The sequence below is a fragment of the Saccopteryx bilineata genome, chromosome 4, assembly GCF_036850765.1.
Source record: "Saccopteryx bilineata isolate mSacBil1 chromosome 4, mSacBil1_pri_phased_curated, whole genome shotgun sequence".
In the NCBI taxonomy this organism is placed as follows: Eukaryota; Metazoa; Chordata; class Mammalia; order Chiroptera; family Emballonuridae; genus Saccopteryx; species Saccopteryx bilineata.
In genome coordinates this window covers 222,616,488-222,642,957 of record NC_089493.1, presented here as the reverse complement: position 1 = coordinate 222,642,957, position 26,470 = coordinate 222,616,488, and the positions used below count along the sequence as shown (strand labels likewise).

General features: G+C 34.8%; 2 protein-coding genes across 9 annotated transcripts in view; one reads left to right on the top strand and one right to left on the bottom strand.

Annotated features, from left to right (window-relative positions):
* Positions 1–8,561, top strand: part of MCTP1 (multiple C2 and transmembrane domain containing 1) — a 580,456-nt gene extending 571,895 nt beyond the window's left edge. For all 7 annotated transcript variants that reach the window (XM_066273828.1, XM_066273827.1, XM_066273825.1 and 4 more), the window contains 2 exons: positions 4,859–4,956; positions 5,932–8,561. In XM_066273828.1, coding sequence (XP_066129925.1) covers positions 4,859–4,956; positions 5,932–6,003 — 170 coding nt within the window. In that variant the 3' untranslated portion in view covers positions 6,004–8,561. The remainder of the gene's footprint in view (positions 1–4,858; positions 4,957–5,931) is intronic.
* Positions 8,562–16,820: 8,259 nt separating this feature from the next.
* Positions 16,821–26,470, bottom strand: part of SLF1 (SMC5-SMC6 complex localization factor 1) — a 103,256-nt gene continuing 93,606 nt past the window's right edge. For both annotated transcript variants that reach the window (XM_066273822.1, XM_066273823.1), the window contains exons 17-21: positions 25,735–25,898; positions 24,625–24,758; positions 22,656–22,748; positions 22,055–22,237; positions 16,821–19,582 (exon numbers count right to left, since the gene is read on the bottom strand). In XM_066273822.1, the coding sequence (XP_066129919.1) occupies positions 19,101–19,582; positions 22,055–22,237; positions 22,656–22,748; positions 24,625–24,758; positions 25,735–25,898 (1,056 nt within the window). In that variant the 3' untranslated portion in view covers positions 16,821–19,100. The remainder of the gene's footprint in view (positions 19,583–22,054; positions 22,238–22,655; positions 22,749–24,624; positions 24,759–25,734; positions 25,899–26,470) is intronic.

Sequence of the window (26,470 nt, the reverse complement as noted above, 5' to 3'; positions counted from 1 at the left end):
TTTGGGGGACAGAGGTGTGAATTGGCTGTAAGCTGACAGTCTGCCCAACCCCCCACCTCACTTGCCTGATTAGGTTGCAAAAGGCTGTTAAGCTGTGGCTGGATTGTTTGTTTACCCCTCATGTCCCCTGAAAAGACTGGAGGCAAGTTTCTTCCATCCTTTGTTTGCTGTAAAGTTAAGATGATATGTATGGTGGGGGTTTTCTACACTCAACACAAGAGTAAAAAGAGAGAAATTCTTCAATGTATTGATGAGGAAATGAGAGTTTGCTTTTCAAATATATGCCCAAACATTGAAGAAATCACTAGGACACATCAGGCTCATGTTTCTCATAAACACAAGAATGAAAAAACAACATATTTGCACGGGGACTTGCCGAATTTACTAAATCTTACTAAGAATGTATCTATATATATAAAAAGATAACTTTTTAAATATTTTTTAACCCCTCTTTTTTACAAATTCTGAAAAGCATAACTCAAAAAATGTAACATAAAAATGTTTTTTAATGCCAGAATAAATTTAATTTTGTCATATTTATTTTGTTTAATTACCATAAAAGCATGCTTGGACTTTCTATTTTTTTCTTTAATATTTTACTTATTATAACATATTTCTCAAAAATTTGTATATAGTGCGCCTACAATTGTTTGTAGGATTTTAAATGCGCACCAACTTCAAAAAGTTTGAGAACCACTGGTCTAAGAGCTTCACACCCTCCAGTTGTGGCCTATCTTTTCGTATCCTGAGTAATCCCTCTTACTCCTTACCATAACTGACATTGCCTTTGTATCTAAGGCAGGGAGAGAAAGGTAGAGGGAATAGTAATTATTTTTCTCTCTTATTCATTTCCATAGTTTAAGGAAACAGTTTCAACTAAGACAGTAGTTTTTATTTATTTATTTATTTATTTATTTATTTATTTATTTATTTTTAATAAATTTTTATTAATGTTAATGGGATGACATTAATATTTCAGGGTACATATATTCAAAGAAAACATGTCTAGGTTATCTTGTCATTAAATTATGTTGCATACCCCTCACCCAGAGTCAGATTGTCCTCCGTCACCCTCTGTCTAGTTTTCTCTGTGCCCCTCCCCCTCCCCCTAACTCTCTCCCTTCCCCCACCCCTGGTAACCACCACTCTCTTGTAAGACAGTACTTTCACTATGTTAGGGCAGAGGCATTTTCCACTGTGTCTTGTTTCCCTATCGTATGTTCAAGTCCTCATCTTTCATTCCTTCCCTGATATTTGAAACAGATGCTGTTTTAGTGAAGGAATTAGGGTAGGGCATTAGGTGTGGTGGTTTATTACTCTAACCAACCTCGGGTCAGACCTGCCATCTCAGTTGTGATAGGTGGTGAACCCCTGGTTTCGTTTCCCCAGGTTCTTGGAAACTGGAGCCCACAGCAGACATCTGGCTCTGTAACTTGGGGTGGCCTCACTGGCTAGCTGTCTTAAGTGTAATTTTCAGAGTGTGTTTGGGCCTCCTGTTTCATCCAACTAAATAAAACAAGAACAGTATTCCTTTAGTGGCAGGTGATTGCTGAAATATTAACCAGAAATATCAGATGGGTCTCACATGGGAACACAAAGACCAAAATCATGATTGCAGAAGAAAATTATTTTGCTGCATACCATAAAGAGCCAAGATGTTCTAATTTATGGCCCAGATTTTTACCAGATTTCATATACAGCTGTTTATTTATGTATTTTTACAGGTATATGTTTGGTAATTTAAGTGCAATATTAACTTAATAGAAAAGATTTATCCCAATGAAATTCTACATTTTACCACACAATATGCAGGCTACTTCTAGTTTTATACATTATTTTGACATTGCTAGCTCATTAAATTTTTTGTTTGTTTGTATAGTAGCTCCAGTTTCACCTGCATTGACCTCTTAGCCACACCGACTCTTCAGGTTGTACAGAGGATTAACTGTTGAATAATTTAGTATGGGTAGATGTTGTCTGTCTCTAATGGTTCTTGGATGTTCTAATCCAAGGAGTGATCCAAGTCAGTCAATCATGGCAGTACCTCTTGCCAGAATTAAATGTAAAACTGGTTTTTAAAACTCCCAATGCCAGAGATGTAGAAATAGAAACATATTTTTTCTTGTGATGAGAACTTTTAAGGTGTAGTCTTAGAAATTTTCAAATATGCAATACAGTATTATTAACAATAGTCACCATGCTGTTAGAGCCCCATGACTGACTCATTTTATAACTGGACATTTGTATCATATGGCATCATTCACCCACCACCCAACTCCCTCTTCTAGCAGCCACCATGCTGTTCTCTATATCTAAGAGCTCGTTTTTGTTTTAGATTCCACATGCAAGTGAAATCATATGGTATTTGTTTATCTCTCAATTATTTCACTTAATATAATACTGTCAAGGTCCACCCATATAGTTACAAAACAGCAAGATTTCATTCTATTTTTATGGCTGAATAACCTTCCATTTGATATATATATATATAATATTTTCTTTACTGATTCATCCATCAGTGGACACTGATTATTTCCATATCTTGGTTATTGTAAATAATACTGAATGAACATGCAGTATACATATATTTTTAAGTTACTGTTTACATTTTCTTTAGATAAATACTCAGAAATGAAATCACTTGATAATATTGTAATTCCATTTTTAATTTTTTGAGGAACCTTCACACTGTTTTCCATAGTGGCTGTACCAATTTACGATCCGACCAACAGTGCACAAAGATTTTCTTTTCTCTACATCCTTGCCAACACTTGTCTTTTTTTTATATATAATAATACCTATTCTAACAGGTGATATGTCAATATGATTTTGATCTGCATTTCTATGATAATTAGTTATGTTGAACATTTTTTCATATACCTGTTGGTCATCTGCATGTCTCCTTTGAAAAAATGTCTACTCGGATTTTAGCTCAAAGAAGATATACAAATGGACAACAGGTACGTGAAAAGTTACTCAACATCACTACACATTAGGGAACTGTAAATTAAAATCACAATGAGGTATCACCTCACACCTGGTAGAATGGCTATTGTCAAAAGGACAAGAAATTTAAAAATGCTGGTGTGGATGTGGAGAAACGGAATCCTGTGCATTACTGGTAAGACTGTAAATTAGTACAGACACTACGGAAGCAGTATGGAGGTTTTCCAAAAATTAAAAATAGACCTATCACATAACACAGCAATTCCACTTCTGGGATTTATCCAGAGAAATCCAAAACACTAATTTGAAAAGGTACATGAACCCCTTTGTCCACTGCAGTACAGTGGTACCTTGAGATATGAATTTAATTCGTTCTGTACCCGATCTCGTAAGTCAGTCAACTCGTATATCAAACTGCCGATACTGGACCTGTGCGCCAACACGCCAACTAGCGGCAGCTTCCGGAATCACGACTCGTATCTCAGAATTTTGCTCGGTTCTCGAACAAAAATACGGACCGAGTCGCAGCTTGTATCTTAAAAAAAAAACAACGTATGTTGGTCTGTTCGTATCTCAAGGTACCACTGTATTATTTACAATAACCAAGATATAGAAGCAACCCAAGTGTCCATCAGTAGATATATGAATAAAGAAGATGTACATGTATACGATGGAATATTACTGAGCTGTAAAAAAGAATAGTCTTACTATCTGCAATAACATGGATGGACCTAGAGGGTATTAGGTTAAGTGAAATACAGTAACACTGCTGTCTTATATACAGGAAACTTAAGGGAACAGATCCTAAAAGTTCTCATCTCAAGAAATATTTTTCCTTTTTATTGTATACATATGAGATGAAAGATGTTAAGTAAACCTCTTATGATAACCATTTCATAATTTATGTAAATCAAACCACCTGTTGTATACCTTAAACTTTTATAGTAAAGTATGTCAATTAGTTCTCAATAAAATTGGAAGAAAAAATGATGTTTTGGGGGCTCATCTCTTAGGCATAAGTCTTAAAAGTTGAGGTTGCCTGATGTGAGGTTTCAATCCTTTGCTCCTCTAGGAGAAGCTCTGGATTGGAGATTCCTCCAGACTGTGGGGTGCTGTCCTGGGGATGGGGTTTATTTGACATGTGCCTCTGATTCTCCTACCTGCTCCGATATGGGCCTTTTCTTGTTCGTCCAGTGTGCAGTCATCACTCAGCAACTCTTTAGGGTTTTTTTCAGAGTTAAGTTGTTCCATAAGCAGCTGGAGATTTGGTGTGTTCATGGGAGGAGATGACTTCAGGATCCTCTTATGTTGCAATCTTCAAAGCTTTTTATTTTTTTAAGCTAGTGGTAAATCCTTTCTCGTTTAAAGTTATTTTGAAATAAAATCAAGGTCAAGAGTCATCTAAACATGAAGCTTGCATTAACAGTGACATGACCCTCCCCCACCACACATTCAAAAAATAAAAAAAGGTTATCTTTTGAAAAAGAAAATACTAATAAGTAGGACTTCTTGTCTTAAAAACAATCCCAATCCAAAATGTAGGACGACAGACTTCATTCTAGATGGGCACTAAAGGCCCTGAGGGAGGAAGCCAATAAGAACATCGCGCATTCCTGCCAGGTGCCTCTTATTTCCCAAATAGACTTTTCTTTTTCTGCAAAGGAAGCTACTGAAGTACAAAAAGAGCAGCCATTAGGCTGGGAAGGAGGGAGGAAAGGGACAAAAAGGAGAAGGAAATGAATGAGGAAGAATGGGAAGGAGGGAGAAAACTGGTTTTATTGGTGTATGCAGTAAATGCTAAAGGCAGCATAACCTAGATCTCTGAATAACTTAAATACATTTGCCAGAAATGTGTTTTCTGTAACTCCAAACATTGGAGATTTTAATTCTGTTTGATCTTTCACTTTTTCAGGCATCAATAAATTTACTAAAAAGCTTCGGTGTCCCTATGCAATTGACAACAACGAACTACTTGACTTCCTTTCCAGAGTCCCTTCAGATGTACAAGTGGTATGTAGATTTCATTATTATTACTACTATTTCAATGTAATATAGTACAGGTATTGGTTTTTAATTTTTATATCCTTTTAATTTCAAAGGTTTTAGAAGAGACAGTTAAAGCTAATGAAACTGTAGCAGATTTTGTCACTCAGAAATGTAGCCCACTTGGGGTGCTAACCTAGACGAATTTATAGAGAAGGAATGAGGGGGGGTTGCAAAGAACCTACCAGAGCTGTCAGGGACTAATCTCCAAGGAAGGTTTAGCTGGAGTCTGTGAAGCAAAGTCACCACTCCCTGAAGGGAGGAAATAGGAATATTAGCAAAAGCAAAATATGCCAGTGGACATTTGGGAGAAAAACACTTCTTTGCACAGCTCGAATGAATTAAATTAATTTTAAAGATGCATATTCTGGAGTTGGTTGGGGGGCAGGGGCAGTGGTTCCCATCTTTTTGAAGACTGGGCCACATTTCAATTCTTTAAAATCCTTTAAGGTTAATTAATGCCCATTAACTCTCAACTATTTTCAGAATAAAATGAGAAATGTTTTAATCAAAATCTTAAAGCTGGGTTACAGTGATACCTTTTTCCTTTGTTGCAGTTGAGTTTTTGATTTAGTATCAGACATGAGTGGGTTGGATGGAGATTAAACCTATATTAAATAAACAAACACTAACTTGCAAAGAACCATTATCCGTCCCTTCAGAATAGAGGGAGAGGTTTTGCTTTTAATGGAATGTCTCATGGACAGTGAAGACCCCAGTCTGTTACTAAATTTCTCATCAGGGCTCTCATGTAGTTTCTGGCAGCCCTTCCCTTCTGACTCTCTGTATCATTCTATTGTTTCCTGCACCCCAGCTGCAGATCTCAGACAGCTTCCAGAGTGAGCACTTTTTCCCTCCAAGCAGTCTTTCATTCCTTTGCTTTTCCTTCCTTTGCCAGAAAGTGGCCACCTGACCGTCTTTCTCTGAACTCTGTTTAAACAGGTGCAATACCAAGAACTGAAACCAGATCCCTCCCATAGCCCATGTAAAAGGAAGAAAAACAATCTTGGCTAGCCAGCTCCCAGCACTGAGAGGACCAGCATCTGTTTGGGAAGATAAAAGAAAAAGCCTTCAAGCCTCTGCAGCATTTCCTTTCTTTCTGCTTTTTATTTGTCCCCCTCCTTCTATCATGATCGAGAGAATTTGTAAATAGTGTACAAGGGCATATGTCTCTGAAAATATACTTCCACTGCACAGAATCAATTTGATAAAGGTTTACTTACTGCTGTGTGAAAGCCTTGTTAGCTGTGGATAATAATATAACACATTGGAACAGCAAATATAAGAATGGTAACACTGGGAGAAACATACTTCTCTAATCACAAGTGGAAAAACCAGATTAGATTAAATGCTTTGCTCTGATTAAATTGACATAACATGTGAATGTCCACTTGCTTTTAAAGTTTTTTTAAATGTGACCTTTTTTTTTAAATTGGAAAAGTAATCCATTGCCGTTTTCTATGTTTCTGTACATTTCAAAAGGGAGGGTGGAGTCCCAAAATGTGAATAGTGGAACAAATGCATTTCAACTAACATAAAGTCTGATTTCAGATCCCGATGTTCCTACCTTAGCAAAGTATTTAGCTATGACATGGCTGATTTTAAGCTAATGAGTAAAGGTACATTCAACCCATCGGACGAATCTTCTATACTCTGAAATCCTACAAAAAAAAAACTTCCAAAGCTTCCATCATTCCATCTACAATCTTGAAATCTCTACAGAATTACACATAAATACTGCCAGGTTTCTAAATGATTGCCTATCTGAATTTTTATACCTACCACTACTTTAATTTGTATCAAGTTAGCAAATTAGCAAAATATCAGTAGTCAAACATACTAGCAAACTAAATCCATATTGCTTTTGGTGTCAGATTATACCTCCGTGTATCTAAAAATATTTAAACTCAAGTGTTCTCAAGGAGAAAATGTATCTGCTTTCTCATAAGTTACTGAAATGCTTTAATGAAGAGTATGATTTTTGTTATTAGTGTGAATTTTATGTAGAAGAGAATGCAGTGTGCTAAGTGATATGCCAGTGTTTCATTACATTCATTTATAGAAAAAAAATCATTCTTGATAATATGAATGCATGAAAACCTATTTTGTAAAATAAACTGCTTATAGAGAAGGGGAGTTTGCCTTTAAAAATGTTTCACTACTTACTACAGAATCTATATTTAAAAATTGCATTTCCAAGACTCATATGGTAGTTTTTCTACCTAACTCTCTATTATATCAAGGGATTATACCTCTGGAAAAAGAAAGAATTCGGCGAGAATGTCTTACTTCCCCCTGACTTAGTAGGGGATTAAGCCTGTTTGAAATTGCTACAGACAATGTTTTGCACTACTTTGTTAATAATAGACTGGGATAAGGTGAAGGTGGGGGTTATGTTGGGAAAATGTAGAAAAGCTAGAAGATATATATATTTCACTCTAAATATACTTTACAAATAAATTTAATCTCATCAAAGCTAATTTTTAAAGTATTTTATTTTAAAGCTATGTTGTTAAATACTATTTCTTATGAAAGAACTATTTTGATCTGTTTATATACTATGGTTGAAAGAATGTCAATTAAATCCCTTTCTACAGAAAGGCTTTGACCTCAGTATGCTCTATTTAGTGCATCATGTCTGTAATGACTTGCTTACACCTGCACACCATCACTGTTTGTCACTAAGACAAAGCACTCCATGAAGTCGATGTTACTACACAAAGTTTATTGATAGGATAATGTTTGAAATAACTTTGATTACATCTTGTGTGAGATTTATGTTTCACGGTGACACTGTCTACTCAAATGTCTACAAGCCTGATATCTATGACCTCAGATGTACCTATGGATAGTAACCATTAACAGATGACAAGATTCTGTTTTTCTCATTCTATGAAATTTCAGATGTTTAGTTCAATGGTAATGTCAACTATACATTCATGGCATTAAATACAAAAGAAAAACTTTTCTAAGTATACTCAGTACTCTTGTTCTTTTGGTGGCTGAGAGAGGAGTGATGGAGGATTGTGTGCATATTCTTACAAATGACACTTAGAAACTCACGTTTGGTTTGGACAAACAAGGCTTTCCCTGAAACTTATACTGTTGTACAAAATGAATACCTTCAGAGGGGTGAGCATCCAGCGAAGCTGAATGAGGAGTAAGAACTATCTTGAGGGCAGGAAATTGATATTCAGAGGAATCTTCACTGTTTTTTAGAAACGACTACATTGACAGGCTAAAAACTAGAGACTATGTCTAATAGAATTGTAATGATTTCTTTCTCTATGTGAGGGCTTTACAAAGCTGCTTAACTTAAATTTTGAGAGACTTTGCCATGTAAATATTTCAAGATATCTTTACTTAAAAGATTGGAAGTCTGACACCTATTTAGACCGCTAAATACAGTAGTTATGTGAACTACTAAATATATTCCTCAGTATCTTTTAGTGAATAGATTCATTGAAGGTCATTCATATTCCAAACTATGATAATTCATAAGGAATGCATATTTTAACTTTTTTCATCTATAAAAAGAACTCAGTACTTCTGGCTCATTTTGGTACTGTTCCATAGACTCAAATTGATAGATTCTGTAAGAATTCCAAATTACTACATTTTTGAACCATTCTATGCACAAGGAGAATCTGAACTGAGATTCTTTAAATGACTTTGCTTTGTAGTATATTTATTGAGTACCTACCGTATAACTTGTTCTGTCACAGGAAATGGTTAACCCAATGATATTATATTTAAAGTAAAATCTGGAGCTAAAGTATAGTGAGAGTAAAATTTAATTGACATGTTTCTAAAAGTATCTTTTATAGAATTTAATCAGTATTTAAAAGCAAAGAAAACTTTAGTAGTAAGCTCTCTTATCCAGGAACCATAGGAACCATTTTTTTCATTTTGATCTCAATATCCAAATGTCTTTAATACTAAATGTAATCTACAATTATATTAACGTCTTACTCAGAAGCTAACTACATGTTTATCTTTGACTTTTGTACTCACTTAGCTAAAAAAACAAACCAAAAATATATATATAAGGCAGGTGATTCTCCAGATATACAAATCAAGACAGCCACCATTACACTTTGTACAAAAGCCTCAGGTATCAATTAAATTAATGTTTACTTAAGCTCTGGGACTTTAAATGTCAAGTGTGAGTTTGAGTATGTGTATACAGGTGTCTATTCATTTGATTATTAGAGTATCTAGAATCAGCCTTTTCTAGCTGCTCAGTCAAGTATGAATTAAAATCACAAAAAAATAATGTAATGAATACTTACAATGGTGCCACTCCTTTCAATTTTAATTTTCTTTCTCAGGACGACTGGTATAAGTCACTGAAAGAAAAATAAACATCCATTTTTTTGGTGAAAATGTAACCTCTTATACTTCAGTTTTTACATTTGTACTATGGCAGTCACATCCTAAGACTTATTCCAGCTGAATCTGAGATTTAAGAAATATCAAGGAAAATCTCTCATGTGAGAATATTATGAAAATAAAAATGTCCAAAATTGTCACATGCTAGAGAAACTAACAACCCTGTGAAAAGTTTGCTGAAATTATGTTTTGTGTTTTTCCCATGGGATCTAGGTTATGGCTCCCCACCCCTAAAAGTGAGATTTTTAAAATTTATATTATGGCCTGACTGGGCAGTAGCGCAGTGGATAGAGAGTCGGACTGGGATGTGGAAGGACTCAGGTTTGAGACCCAGAGGTCGCCAGCTTGAGCGTGGGCTCATCTGGTTTGAACAAAAGCTCACCAGCTTGGACCCAAGGTCGCTGGCTCAAGCAAGGGGTTGCTCGGTCTGCTGAAGGCCCGTGGTCAAGGCACATATGAGGAAACAATCAATGAACAACTAAGGTGTCGCAGTGCGCAAAGAAAAACTAATAATTGATGCTTCTCACCTCTCCGTTCCTGTCTGTCTGTCCCTGTCTATCCCTCTCTCTGACTCTCTGTCTCTGAAAAAATAAATAAATAAATAAATAAAATTTATATTATGGTTGTATCTCCAAATGTCACTGAAAAATTACAGAATTCCATTTTTAAAAGGTAGCGGTAACCATATGGCACTGCTGTTCGGCTCTAGTCAATTAAGTGTTCCTCTAAGCTGAAAGTTTTGTTTGTGTTAAGGAAAACAGAAATAGTTATGAAAGTATCTGTGCCAAACTTTTGCAGTTATAGCAAAAAGTAAAATTGCAATGTAATTCTCCCAGAGAAAAGGAGAGAACCTGTGAGTCAGTGAGCTTATCTGCAGCTCTTCAAAGCACTTCTGACTTTCTCAGGAGGAATGCATCTGATGAGATCCTGAGACCAGAGTGGGCTTGTGGCTGCTGCGAGTTCCACCTGCTAGTCCAAGACAAGCTTCAGTATGTCAGGAGTCAAACTGAGGCAGCATTTTCTTTTGCCAGAGTTAAACTGGCAACAAGTTTAGGGGAAACATTACCTGAGTAGATAAAGGTGCACATCTGGCCCCAACTCTTAACTGTCTCTTGATTATTGGAGACCCATCTGCAATAACACTTAAGAGAAATCATAGAAACAGCTGGACTACAGAAAAGAGATGAGGAAAAGGAAATGCCAATATTTTCCCCAAGTTCACAGCTCTTCTTTAAATAAAGCTATTCAGAGAACTGGAAACCTTATAACTAACTCTACATCATTCCCACAAAACATTCTTCCTTTATACGGTAGTGATTATGGCAATTACAAAAATCTGTGTGTAACATGTAACCATGGAACCATGGAAAACAATTTATTGGTGTAAAATTTGATAAATAATTTGTAAATATCTATTTTCTACTATACAGAGATGGATGGTTGTGATTTTACTGTCTTTGTTTTACAACGAGGGAGGTAAGCGACCCAAGTTCTGACCCAACCTTACACAATGGCATACCTACCACTTACCTTTGTCCTGGAACTCTTACAAACTTCAGGTTCATTAACATAGAGAACTAGCAAACCACAGTAGGGTTTCTGAAGGACAAGAGAACCCACCTGGGCCTGACCTGTGGTGGCGCAGTGGACAAAGCGTCAACCTGGAATGCTGAGGTCGCCGGTTCAAAATCCTGGGCTTCCTGGTCAAGGCACATATGGGAGTTGATGCTTCCTGCTCCTCCCCCCCCTCTCCTTTCTAAAATGAATGAATGAATGAATGAATAAATGGGGGGGGGGGAGAACCCACCTGAAAAAGTCAACATACTATGAATGTTTGGAGAAGAGGTTATAAAACAGATCAATGTTGTGTTCCGTTTTATTTGAAGTTGCTGAACATTACTTTTTACATTTCCCTGTAGGATGAAAAATAAATGCACTTCAGATATAATAGAGAAAAACAAAACATTCAGTACATGATAACCAAGAGTCAGGCAAACTAACCTGTGGGGTGGGGTACCAGGTATGCACCACCCATTCTTGTGGCACTATGATGCTAACACAGTACACATCTAGTTACTTACTTGACTTCCCATGATCTCATAACTGTGACACACCTTGAAGGCAGGTGAGAAATCCCCCCCCCCAAACACCTACATGTGGTACACTCCCAGCATACTCTGGTTATAATGTAGCCTTCAATGCATTTACAATGTTATCATGTTTTATAACAACTGCTAAGACACTGTGTTTTCAATTATACCACTTATAACAGTACCTTACAAGAAGCCCTTTTCCTGGCCTTCACAGAAGAAATGCAAAATGATGTGTGCTCTGGAGGACTGTGGCAAGTCATTTTGACTCAGATTTCTCTCACCCGATGCTGGCTGTTTATATCTGCAGGAATGTTGTGCAGGTCTATGATTATAGAAGAAAAAATTCTTAATATAATGATATAGTAGTGAACGCCTTCCATAGTCTTTTAAGGTGCAACCTTTGATAAGTGTGGCCGTCATTTCATCTTAGTGTCTCACTGTGTTTTGCTGTTGAATCTGGACAAGTACTTCTAAAATAAAAAAACGTTAATAAACACGATACCATGATTCCACAAGGCATTCGTGTGAAGTTTAATCTTTAGCAACATAAGAATCTTACCAAGGAGTAATGACCCCACCCAACATACTTATAAGGGGCTTATAGCGAAGACTAAAGAATCATATCAGTAATAAGAGAAACCAGATTCACTCTCAAAGGAGGGGATATAGCATAAGCATATTATTTGGGATCTGCATTAGTTGATACAATATTAATTATATCCTACCGTTAAGAAAAGTAGTAAATGGCCCTGGCCGGTTGGCTCAATGGTAGAGCATCGGCCTGGCATGCGGGAGTCCCGGGTTCGATTCTCAGCCAGGGCACACAGGAGAAGCGCCCATCTGCTTCTCCACTCCTCCCCCTCTCCTTCCTCTCTGTCTCTCTCTTCCCCTCCCGCAGCCAAGGCTCCATTGGAGCAAAGTTGGCCCAGGCGCTGAGGATGGCTCTATGGCCTTTGCCTCAGGCGCTAGAATGGCTCTGATTGCGGCAGAGCGCCGCCCCAGATGGGCAGAGCATCATCCCCTGGGGGGCAGGCCGGGTGGATCCCGGTCGGGTGCATGCGGGAGTCTGACTGCCTCCCCGTTTCCAACCTCAGAAAAATAAAAAAAATAAAAAAATAAAAATAAAAAAGTAGTAAATGCCAATTTAAGACAACTTGAGAATATTACAAGACTGATTACTACTTATATCAGGAGTAATACTTTAAAAAAGTAAACTGGCTCTTGGTATTAAAAAGAAGTATAAATCTCATCATAAAGAAACTTTGAAGTGAAAATGAAATATTCAAAATTCTGTCACCAACACAACCACTATTAGCAATGTATTTCCTTATAATCCTTTCCTTTTTGTAATTATACTTATAATTACATTTAAATAGTTTCTACTTTTAGAAAAAACTAAAATGAGTTAATAAAAGTGACATTGAGGGAACCAGTTCAGCCACTTTTTTAAGCCAATTTTTATAAATGGCTTTCAATCTTTCCTAAGTCCATTTCCTCCAAAAACATGACTGAATATAAACTTAAAAGTATTTTGAAAAGAATAGCAAAATAACTGAAATCATGGGAAAATAAGAAATTAGAACTCTAGATTTGCCTAAATTTGAGGAAAAGACTGAATATTACTAGTCAAAATAGCCTATTTCTTATGGTACTATTAAAACTGGTGTTTTTCTTATTTCTTGAATTGAATTTCACCTAAAAGACCCTTCCACAAAATCATCTTCACCCTTAGTACATTAAACATGATTTAAAAAAATTAAAAGACACAGCTTATTCTTGAGATTAGTCTATATGCCTTATAATCGATTTTATACCTTCCCTAACTTCTCAATCAACATATTAAACAGCATCTAAAAATCCTTACCCTTTAATTCCTTTAAACCAGAAAGATTCTTACCCATTGTTCCCCTTACGCCTTTGCCTAGTTTTCATTGTTACAAGTCTTTTTAGTTTTCATGAAAAGCTCTTTAAAATGCATATTTTAATTTTACAAATTTTACTTATTGTTCTGCAATTCTGTCTTTATGTTCCAAAAGAGAATACAAAATAGAAAAATACATGTTTAGGATGAAGTCTGATACCCAAGATATATATGCTTAAAATAAAACACTTAAAAAACTATTATAAATCAAACTACTCTGGTCACTAGAAATATTTATCAGTGCCATGACATAAACCATTGATGACCTAACCTTTAAGTTGAGAAGTACTGACAACAAACTAAGTTCTTTTTTATCTGTCACCACTTTAAGATTAATGATTTCATTCAACATGACTATTTCATTTGAGGACAGAAGAATGGAAAGTCATTGGAAATTTAGTTCATCTACTATTAAGATAAATAATAGTATAATAGGTGTGAATTCAAAGCTGCACTCCAGATTTTCAGTTCAGTGCAATTTACCTGCTGGAAGTACTAAGCTCATTTTTAAAATACATCCATTCTTTGGTAGAACTAAATCATATCTTCCAAAGGAGTTAGCCATTCCTTATTAATGTTTAATATCCATTATGCATTAAAGTTCACTTGATCCATTTTAGATACTTTTGAAAGGAAAAAAATTAGATTTATCGAACCTGGATTAAACATTATAAAAATTTGGAGTAAATGTTTCAGTTCTTTTTTTTTTTTTTTTTTTTTTTTGTATTTTTCTGAAGCTGGAAACGGGGAGAGACATTCAGACAGACTCCCGCATGCGCCCGACCGGGATCCACCTGGCACGCCCACCAGGGGGCGACGCTCTGCCCACCAGGGGGCAATGCTCTGCCCCTCCGGGGTGTCGCTCTGTTGCGACCAGAGCCACTCTAGCGCCTGGGGCAGAGGCCAAGGAGCCATCCCCAGCGCCCGGGCCATCTTTGCTCCAATGGAGCCTCGGCTGCGGGAGGGGAAGAGAGAGACAGAGAGGAAGGAGAGGGGGAGGAGTGGAGAAGCAGATGGGCGCTTCTCCTGTGTGCCCTGGCCGGAAATCGAACCTGGGACTTCTGCACGCCAGGCCGACGCTCTACCACTGAGCCAACCGGCCAGGGCTGAAATGTTTCAGTTCTAATTGGAGATAGCTATTTAGGGATATGTTTAAGAAACTTTTATTATCATTTTTTGGTCTGTGGTTGTTAAGGGCACTATTATATATATTAACATTATATACTTATTTTATTAGAAATATTATTTTTTAATAAATAATCACTGGTTACTTTGCTAATTATACTGTTGACCTTAATTCAGCAAGTAGCTTAAAAAGCCAGAAAAGAGTTCACTATATTTGATTTAAAATTGAAAATATATGTATCATATATATATTCAATAGTACAAAGACAGCATTATAAAATCAGTCATTTGTATCTAATGCTAAGGGTTATATTTCAAGATTTTTACTTAAAAAAAGATAGTGTAAGTATATCTATAACCAAAACTATATACCTATACTTAAAAAAAGACCTATAGTACTAAATTCAAATACAAAATATTGGAAAATATTCATATATCCGATATACAAAATGTAATTTTACTTGTAATACTAAAGTACTCTCAAACAGCAGGTTCATCTGTTATAAAAAGCTAGTTATTTGGATTTGTGATTGATAAACAGTATTAAGAAGCTTCTTTTTCAAATAATTTAATAGAATTTTTTCTCCCTAACAATCACATAAATTCACGTATCTCAGGTAACAAAGATGTTTATGGGTCTTTGTTGCTTGGCGTTCATAAACTGGAAAACATGAGTAAATATAGTTTGAATAGTCTTGAATATCAGTGTTTAATTAAGAAAGAAAACTCCTTTTTAAGCATCCAACAATCGATGATGTCAAAATATATGTTTTCTCTGAAAATGTCTTCTTTTAGAAGGATTTGTAGTACCTTAAAAGATGTATGCCTGAAACCAAATAAAATAATACCAACCACCTTTTCTAATTAAGTAATAGTCTAATAATCTCAAATTCTACATTAGAGAAAATAATCTCCAAAGTATATCCTTCCACAATTCATTTTAACATGCAAGGTAAATTTTTTTGATAATTTGATTTACGAAAAATAGTTACCTATTGCATTTCTCCAGTTTTGACTTCAATAGGCACAGCCTAATTTCAATAATGCTATCACTACTTTTCTGACTCAGTCCACATTTGTTATAAAAACAATTATCATTCGGAATTCTGTGAACTCCACCTCAGAAAGAGGTGTGACTGGTGTGGAAGTTACGTGATAAATGCCTGAGGGAAAGAGTGCCTCATGTCACTCAAAGATGACCCCTTCCTACTGATTAAGGAGGAATAGTGACAGGCTCTCATCCAGTTCATCACTTAACTGGAAAGGTGTGTAAAGTCATATGGATTGTACATTTCACCAATAATTTTTTCACATGGAGGCACTCACTGAATTTAACCCTATAATAGCATAAACAAAAGTGCCAAACACTTCCTGGCATTTATATAAACTATACGTGCATTAATGCATTTGTGTCTACCTAAAAATGAGCACTAGTTCACTAAGAATGCAGTAGCACACCTCACATTTTACTCCTTTCAAAATAAAATTACTAAATCATGCTGATCAAAGGATTAAACTTTCAGACCTTTGTAATGTAGACATTTAAAAACTAAAGTAGAGCATCACTACTATAAATTTTAGAAACACACAAAACCAAAATTAATTTTTTCAACACTACATATAGCACACAATAAAATTAACAATATTTAAGGCCAGCTTACCTTCCTGGACTGTAAGCTTTTCTTCTTTTACTGTGGTCAACATGTCAAACATACCACCTGCTACATAACAAGTGTTCAAGAAACAATGAATTCAAAACATTGCTTAATTCACATTTGATTTATACAAAGATTTTTTTTCCTGGGCATCTTGGAGTTAATGATATGACAGAAAATGTATATACTTCAACCAATTTAGTGCGAATAGGGAATTAAGAACTAACAAGCTAGAAAACTTTACGGGCTCTTTCAAAGGACTTTCCATTAAACATTTTAAAGCTTTGTGGAAGATTTAATATTCCAAATATATAAGGAGCTTACTCATATGAAAACTGAATTTCAACAGCTCAGAACTCTCCTTCCAAACTTTATTTACATTGTAATAAGGGCTCCTATGACCATCTTTTTAAACAACCCAATTCCATTGAACAGATATGAACCCTGGCAGAGTACAGTGAAGAACAGCATTACTCAGCCTTGTCCTAGCTACTGCAACTGTGAGACATCTACAACCAAAAAGTCAGGATTCAAAAGCTATCAATTTTATTTATTAAAATTTCTATTTCCTCCACCTCTAAAATAGATTTGAGGCAATCATGTTTCAAAAGAAATCATATTGAAAATACATGTTCTCATTGAAGGTGAGGTTCATACACATTTATTGGTACTGCTAAGTAGGCACAGAGCATAGTAACTTCTGTTTGCAAATTGGCGCAAAAGTGCAAAACTACAATACTTTCCTTTTTTTTTTTTAAAGAAATTCACATTTAAATTTTATTTTATTTATTCATTTTAGAGAGGAGAGAGAGAGAGGAGAGAGAGACAGAGAGAGAGAAGGGAGGGAGGAACTGGAAGCATCAACTCCCATATGTGCCTTGACCAGGCAAGCCCAGGGTTTCGAACCGGCGACCTCAGCATTTCCAGGTCGACGCTTTATCCACTGCACCACCACAGGTCAGGCTAATACTTTCTGAAAGACAGAGACTTCGATGGCATTTGAGTCTTTAGTACTTCATGTTATGGCTTGTAGAAGATGGCAGATATGAAATGCAAATAAACTAAGTGCAACTAAATGACTATTTCTTGGGAACATTTAATTTAAAAAACAATCTTTTTCTCAGCAGTATAAAACCGTAACTTTTTAGTTAAATGATTCATTACAACCAAAAATGGACGTAAGAACTATAAAGGAAGTGACACTTATTACTATCATATAAGTTGATAGACTAAATTACTTCTATCACAAGAAAACCAAAACTCAAAAAGGAACTTTGCCTAGCAATTTAGTTAATAAAAAAATCAGTCTATGTTTTCAAAGTTTACATTAATTTACAAAGCAAACATTATTCTAGATGTCTTCACAATGAAGTGGTTACTCTTGGGAATAAAAATGTACTTATTCACCATCTGGGGAATCTATGAGCATTTTAACATTCCTTAGATAGTGTCCTCTCATCACGCTTTCTCTGAGACTTTGGCAGATTAATGATTAAAAATAATTTGTATGATGTCACATTTGAAGGTTACCTAGAATTTCTTACAGAATGTGTAAAAACTACTGACTTAAAAATATAGAGAAAATTTTGATTTTTAGTCAGAGCTGACATACTAATATAGTACTTTTTAGTTTTGATTATAAACGCAGCAATAAAACAGTCAGCATTTGTACCTTGTTAAAGATCTATTTCTAAGATAAAACTAAAGTGTGCTTCTTTAGCAGATTAATTGCTGGGAGAGTATCACTTTAGTTACAAAAAAGCTAAATGGAAGTTTTAATGTCTCTTTTCCAGCTGTGTCAGTGTAACTTATTCCCACTAGCGAAGCAACTTCAATTTCAAAAGTGGCTATTATCCATACCCTTTCTTTTAGTTTTACTATAAATTGCTATTATGATAAAAAAAATGCAAATTGAAACATTACAACTCTATAAATTCATATTGTACATTCGAGTTTAGATAATTTGAAATATATTACACAGTTGCCACTTATAATCTTAGTATTTAGTAAAACTTATTATGCAGAATGCTTTTACTTACAGAATACTGGTTACAAAGAGTAGAAACACACTTTGTACCTGAACTGCTATAATACAGTAGATCAAGGAATCAAGGAACCATACTGTTACTCTTTGTGCATTCACTGCATTTAAAAACTAAAAGAATATTATTGTAAATTTTAGAAACGTTTATTTTATTTATTTTTTTATTTTTTTATTTTTTTAAATATTTTATTTATTGATTTTTTTTAGAGAGAGAGGAGTGAGAGAGAGAGACAGAGAGAGAGAGAGAAGGGGGAGGAGCAGGAAGCATCAACTCCCATATGTGCCTTGACCAGGCAAGCCCAAGGTTTCGAACCGGCGACCTCAGTGTTCCAGGTCGACGCTTTATCCCACTGCGCCACCACAGGTCAGGCCAGAAACGTTTATTTTAGAAACACACAAAACTAAAACAAATATTTTAGTCCAAGAGCCTAAAGAGAACAAATAGGGAGCTACATTTATAGGTGCACATTTGCTTGAATATCCTTGCCATGATTCTAAAACCCAAAACACCTAGAATAGAGAACGTTACAGTTTGATCTGAAAAAAAAATTTTTAATTGTTTTTTTACATATATAATATAAATAGATAAATATCACTTTCAGAACAAAATATAATCATAAAGATTAAAGAAAGCAGTATATACCAAACAAAACTATTGTTTTTACATTTTTAGTCAAATTCTATACAAGAAAAAGACGGAAAAGCCTATACTATAGTTTTGCAGAAGTTGCTTAAGTGTTTTTAAAATTCGGCAAGGCTGCAAATACTGTCAATAAATCAAACCAAACCAAATCAATATTTGTTAATGAGCTATGAAGTCCATATAAATGACAAAGCAGGTTTAGCAGGTTTAGAAAGTTAATTCATATATTTTGGCATCATCATGAAAACTCTGTGACTGACCGACACATCACTTCCAATGTTACCAGTAAGGCCTCAGTGTGTACTCCAGGACACACTTTAAAATTCTCAGGCAGTTCCTTAAGGATATTTGGGAGCTTCAGCAAAGTCTTTATATTCCTAGCATAAAGATCCAACAACCAGTCAGCATGAGCACTGGTGGTTTCCTTATAATTCTTACAAGCCATAAGCAGCTCATTTAGGGGAGCTAGCCGTTTGAGAGCTAAGAGGAACTCTGAAGATAAATCAAAAATTGAACAAAAATTTAGCAACATCCTACTAAGTAAAAATGAGCCAAATTCAAGTTGCTGGTGGTAAAAATGTTTTTCTGCTTGTGCATAAAAGTTCTCCAATGTGTCTTCTATGTTTGTGATAGCAAATAGTTCTTCCTTGATTTGAGATGATAAAACATGGTCTAAAGGCAATTCCCCCTGAGAGTTCCTCTGCTGTAAAAGCACTGGGCCTGCAAACAAAAATATGAAATGTTAAAATATTTTTATTTTTGTAGCTTAATAGCTGGTTTTTCCCTCCATGTATCTAAAGCATCCAGGGCTCTGTTTATAATCATATTTTGTACTAATTCATGTGGAAACAATTAACTGGCTATATATATTGACTGCCTAATAAAGGTATGTTTAGAAAAACCAAAATTCTATTCAACTGCTTCATGAGAGTTGCCATAAACTTTCACGAAACTTTATAAATTGTCATCTTGAAATAAGAATTTCAATGTTCCAAGAAGAAATTAGCTAATATATTTATCTTAAATTCTGTGTAATTAGCCCTAATGTTATCTCAAAATGTCACCAAGGGAAAAGTAGTGTCCCCTTCTATTGATGACAGGTGACTGTAGCAGTGTCAAGACTGCAAAACTTTGCACAAATACAAAATACGTTTTTCATTTATCCTTGCTTGAGTTCAATTTTTAGTACAGGTAACTAACTGACTTACAAAAAATAAAATGTTAATTGTTCTAGGTTACACTCAAATTTCGTCCATCTATCGTAGGGATGACAGTTTGTCTTCTAGGCAGTAAAGGATGATGAGGAAGAAGCAAAACAGTGACTCAGGATTTGGTCCCATAGCAAAGTACAGAAATATCTGTGTATCTTGTCAGTTAAGTCCTGTAAGTACTTATGCACTTCACCAAAAAATTCTAAGAAATATTATATAAAGGTTTTAGTACTAGCAGACAAGCAGAAGATCTTATGATAAAACACAGAGCATATTGTTACAGAGAATAGATTATACTTGCTGATACTCTTAATGAGAAATCTGATCAGACATATGTAGTGGTCAAGATATAAAATGTATTAAATATAAAAGATTAACCACTGATATAGGATTCATGTATCATTTATGAAAAAGAATTCTAAATCAATTATTAGGTTTCTTTTCATTATGTTGACATTTCAAAAAAAGTGCTACAAGTTACTCTTGTTAAAACTAAAATTACAGACACAAGATCCCAACAGTAAACAAATTCTTCAGAAACATACAGAAACTCAAAATTATTTCTTGCAAGACCTACTGACTCATAATGAAGAAGTAATATAGTTACTAAAATGATGGTATCAAACCATTTTGACAGGTCCAAACCCAGAATATGACTAAGGCAAAGATAAGTCTGTATGATTGCCAAAGGACCTTGTCAAATGCAAGTACAAGTAGATTTCCTCTTAGGACAAACAACTCTTCTTAACCAAGGACCGTAGAAAAATTCACATTGATTGGTATATGCTATTTGCTCCTGAAGAGTTGGACTTTATATAATAATGGCTGTTATATCATTTAGAATTTGAAGCAGGGCCAAATACTGGCTTGGGATGTCACATACGTGGTTGAATAGAAAAATAAAACACTTAGAAGACATTATATTTCAGTAAACATAATATTAAAAAATGGAAAAGAACACAAAAATACATTGATTATGAAATGGTGTCAGTAAAACAGATACACTAAGGCCTTTAGGGGGCAGGAGAAGACTATAAATAACTAAATAGCTTAAGCTACCATGACATACAGCATTTCTGACAGAGAGAGAGAGATAGTAAAAAGGCATCTGAAGAAAATATGCCTTTTATTTTCATGCAGAATCGAATAGCGTTAAATTATGGGAGAAAATAATTTTACATTTCAATTTAAAATTGGGATAAAAAACTCAGGAAATTTAGATAAATCTTTACTTCTGCATTATAATCTAGTTATCAGCCTTCGTTTTTCTTTTAAACACAGGAAATCAGTTTTAAATATTTTCATGTAAAATTTATATTATTAAGTTTACATATAAGAATGTCAATAAAAAGAAGTGGTTCTGAAAGCAGAGATAAAAAAATCAGCAGAAAAAGCTGTAAGTGAAAATTAAGCTCAAGTTGTCTCTCTTACAAACCCCTGTACAACGGTATCACCACTTAAAAATCCTCCTACTTAATTGACTGCAAAATGTGAATGAAGATATTTAAGAATATCTTTTTTTTATAGTCTGTAAAAAAATGACTCATAAAAAAAGATTAATCGAGTTAGTAGTTATATATAGGAAATGAAACAAGAATAAAAAAGCCAAGTAATTACAATTGAAAATTTATATCCATTTATTAATAAGTTTTTAGAAATGGCTGCTTCACAAAGACACTAACTACATACTTTAAGTAAAAGGATTAATTTAAAACCAACACACTCAATTCAAAATACATTCTCATATACAAACCTAAATAGGCTTAACACTAAAATAAATAAATACATATTATGAAAAGGCTTTTTAATTCCTTCCAAATAAAAGGTGCTTACATTCTAGGAGACTTCTTACTTTTTCATTAATATAAAATAAAGGCATCTTTTCTTACAGATCTTAAGTATATAAAATGCTATCTACCTCTGAGGGATTCATCAAAAACTGGATAATTTATCAAAACCCATTTAGCATAAATGCACTCACCCCCACGCTGGAGTAGCAGCTTGCCAATTTCTACATGTCCGTTTGACAGTGCATCATGCAAAGGAGTCACCCCATCCACTTGAGTGAGCAGATCTACCTCTGGACAACGTTGCAAAATTTCCTGGACACACACTGTGCTGCCATAGTTACAGGCTTCATGCAAAGGCGTCCAGCCAGCATTGTCTAAATTAAAAATCAAGACAAGTTTTAAAACATCAAAAGTAGGACTCTTGGTAGTAAGGATATTCTACTTCCCTTATCAGGGTGACTTCCTAGGTGCTTCATATACAAATAGAATGCTTTAATAAAAATGCTTAAGGTACAGTCATATTTATAATTGTAAGAAAAATGTACTAAAATACATTAAAATAATCTTCAAACACTGATGTTGGGATCTGATCAAAATATGGACACCAAAAAATGTTTCTACACTATTATCTATAAATCAATTTATGATGAATTTCTTGCCTTTGCTATTGGTAATATTTTAAAGATATGTTACTAAAATATACTTAAATGATTTTTCTTAATTTTGACATTAAAATATTTAATATCACAAGTATTAAGATATTAGATTAGACCACAAAGATTTAGAACTTACCTTTAACATTGATGTCTACTCCTGGCAAAGAGAGAAGAAGAATCAATTTCTCCACTTGGTTATTTTTGCAAGCTCTATGGAGGGCTGTCTCTCCTGCCATAAAATATTAATAGATTATTCCAGAGAAGACTTGATATCAACTAAAGAAAATAATCAAAGGGCATGAACTAGGAGATCTGGCCCTATGCCAGAAAATTATTTATTGAGTTTTCCTTTTGACTGGTTTAAACATCTCTTGCATTAAAAATAAAAAAGAGGGAGTGGGAACCCCCCCAATCCATAGAGCTTCTGTTCTATCAGCAATTCAGCACTGAAATTCTACTGCAAAAGATTTAACACAGGCATTGTCTCCCCTTAGTTCAAGGTTTAAAGCTTCAATCCTGCTATAAAACCCCAAATAATTAGAGAACACCAAAAATACTGGGTTTTGCAGCAATAAAAGTTTAGAGTGCAATTGCCCTCTCTTAAATTTATTCATGAACCTACGTTAAATGTATGGCTCTTTTTAATACAGCATTTATAGCTTAATTCAAATGAATGTTTCTGGCTAAGCACGAGTGCCTCTACACACTCAAGTATAATTCAGAACTTCAAATCCATTAGATGGTTTGCTGCCTCTCAATAGGCTGTCTGGCTTGGCTACAGCAGCACAAGGAAGGAGAAATGGGGGAATCTTAATATAAACACACACACACACATCCCTAACACCATTTACAGCTGAACAAGAGCAAGTGACAAATGCAATAGCAAAGTTTTTTTCTAGGAAGGATGCAATTAGTGCTTGCTGGCTAAAGTTGTCTATATCTATCTCTGTTATAACCAATGTTAATTACATATAAGTGATAATTTGAAGAGGAATTAAAAAAACTTACGCTTAGAAAACAAATGAAATACTGAATCAAATCCTTTCTTGCTGTAAAATACAAAACACATTTTTTACAGTGTTCTGTTTTACAGACTATCTCTGTATCTCCTACCAAAACATTTTTTATATGCACTGAAAAGCTTTTGAAGTTTTCTCTGCTATATTTCAATTCTCTTCCTCCCTCCCAGTTCCTTCTGCTATTCAGCTTAAAGTCATTCATATTCATTTTAGTTTCAAACACAATAAACAAAGAAAAAGAACACTGTTTTGTGAAGTTAATATCTGAGTTCTCATTTAATACATTTTTACCTCCCATTTTGAGATAAATGGGCATTAATTCTAAATTTGTGATATGCAATTATGAACTTATATCATGGTGAAAGGGTGTAAGAGCTTCATTGTTACTGTTTCCACTGGTGTCATGAGAATATTTTATTAAAAAGACAATATAGCACATATACAAGAGACCCAGAAATTTACTTTGTCAAAGTCAAGACTTTTAAAAGTAATATAAGTTATATAAGTGAGTTAGGAGATGCCTAAGTAAAAGAGGTGCTGAAGCGAATTATTACAACACTATTCTTGTTACTCTACCCTTTAGGTACTTAAGTTCCAGTCTAGTTAAAACCAAAAGCCAAACACATTTCATAGTCTGGGCTCAATGCCTGGAAGAAAAGAGTCCATATGCTTAACACAGCTATGTAACATGGCCTCGTCCTCATTCTTTGTTCACAAAATGTCTAGGACTGAAAGAGATGAAGACTGAATTATACTTTCAAATCAAAAGACACTGATCTCAAGCAGCACAGGTTGAGGTAGAATAAAAAGTAAGGCAGGCAAACCTGGGAAGAACTCAATGTAAGCTACACTGTGTTTAGAATCTGAGAGGCAGGGGGGAAAAGAAGGGAAGGAATATTCTATTAAAAATTACTTTCTTGCATAAAGACAGTTCAAAAAAATAATATGCTTTCCAGGAACGTATTCCCAGGACCTATGCTAACAGTTAAGTTCAGGTATTCATCAGGGGCAGTGTGTAAAACTTGCAACTACTGATTACAATCATGAAAAATTCCTAGCATAGATTAATTTAGACACATGGAATACCTTTTAAATTAGGCTTGCGGAAAGCCATCTTTTTAATTAAAGAGGGGCAATTCTCCTTGGAACAGGACAATTCTCCCTCTGACTTCCTTTTCCATCTTCTTAATGATGAGGAACACTTAGCAAGGTTCAGTTCTCTGAAAAGAAAATAAGAAATAATAAAAGCCTGTTTTTCACCAAGGTATGACAATATACATTAGATGGTATTTAAAAAAATCTGGCCCTCTTTTCATTTAAACTCCCATATTCATTCAAATCTTTACTGCTTCCTATTTTTATATTTCAACTGTACAAAAATAAATTCTAATGCATTAATGTTCATTTTATTAACTTTGTACTTCCAACTGGCCACTGAAAAGTTTATGAATATGAAATGTCATGTAGAGCAAGAGACCAAGTAAATGACATTTAGCAGAGAATAAAGCAAAAATGCTAAAATTAAAATGCAAGCCCCTACATTCCATTTTTATTTTAATATCTGACTCTGTTTTCTTCTTCCCAAAACCATTTCTGGTTTTTTGAGTTTTATATAACACCTTTAGAGGAAGGTTTCCTCATTTTGGGGGATGCTATATAACAATTCAAAATATATCACATGACCATGCATTATGAAATCCACCTTTATTATATGCAAGTAGTAATTTAAATCATAGGAAAAAAATGTGTGGAATAATTATGTGATGAATAGTTTTATTCCTTTTGGAAAGAACTTAATCTCAGTAGAAAGAAAGCATGTGCCTTGAATCAAAGAAAGCGAAAATCTGGATCATGTGTATTTACAGGTATAAAACTGAGTTTTCTGCTAATCAGTATAATTCAGGAAATATGACCGATAACCATGAAGTTCAAGAAACATGTGAGAAAAAGAGCTGTATTTTAAAACACGGTTTTCCAACTGCCAGTCCATGGACTGGTCCTCTAGAGCCTTCGTGCTGGTCCGGGAAGAAGTTAACCACTCTGATGCTGTGTGAAGATCACAGACCCAATGATCTTAGTCTCTTTCGCTTACGCGCAAGGTGATTTCTGCTCTCCCATTTCACTGGTCTCCAAGTACAAAATGTTTGAAAACCACTGCCTAAAACAAAGTATAACTGGTACATAAGCACCACCTACGGTAACTCTGGCGGCCCTTCCACATGTCTCCGTTCAGCACTATTCAGCATGAGCAAGGCTCTCTGAGACTCAAGGCAAGGCCGCTGTCCTACTTTCTTTGGTATCTGCTTCTTTCCAGTCCCACAAGCACCAGTTTCCCCCAAAGCTGGCAAATAGGAATATACCTGTTGCAAAATAATACAATATTAGTTCTTCAACAATAAAGAACTAAAAAGCAACAAAATAATTATTTGATTCATTTCACCATTAAATTTGGTTATATTTTCTTGGTTTCATCACTATAGTTGTCAGCCAATTTCATTTGAATGTGCTAAAATATTAAGAAAGCAACTAGTTCCATGTCATTAATTCAGGATGACGTACACAAGAAAAAGGCCTTCTTGAAAATAATTATTATTTCATGTGCAACTGTGATGCTCAGCTAGAAAAGTTCTTTAGATTAGTCTTATGCCCAAGTTGTTATACTTCAATTGCATGTTTTAAATATTTATAGTTTATGTACAACTGGTATTTATCATTTCCATATTAGTAATGCCTTCCTTCAAAAGAAAAAATGCCTGGAATAAACAGAATAAAGAGTTAAAAAGTTGTTAAAGACAAGGATTGTTTGAAAACAGTCAGATTTACCCAACCTGACCAGTTAGCAATGTCTTTCTCAACTGTTGCAGAAACTGCTGGAGACATGAGATAACTGGGAAAACCTGGATCAAATGCAGCTCACTGTGTGTACATACAG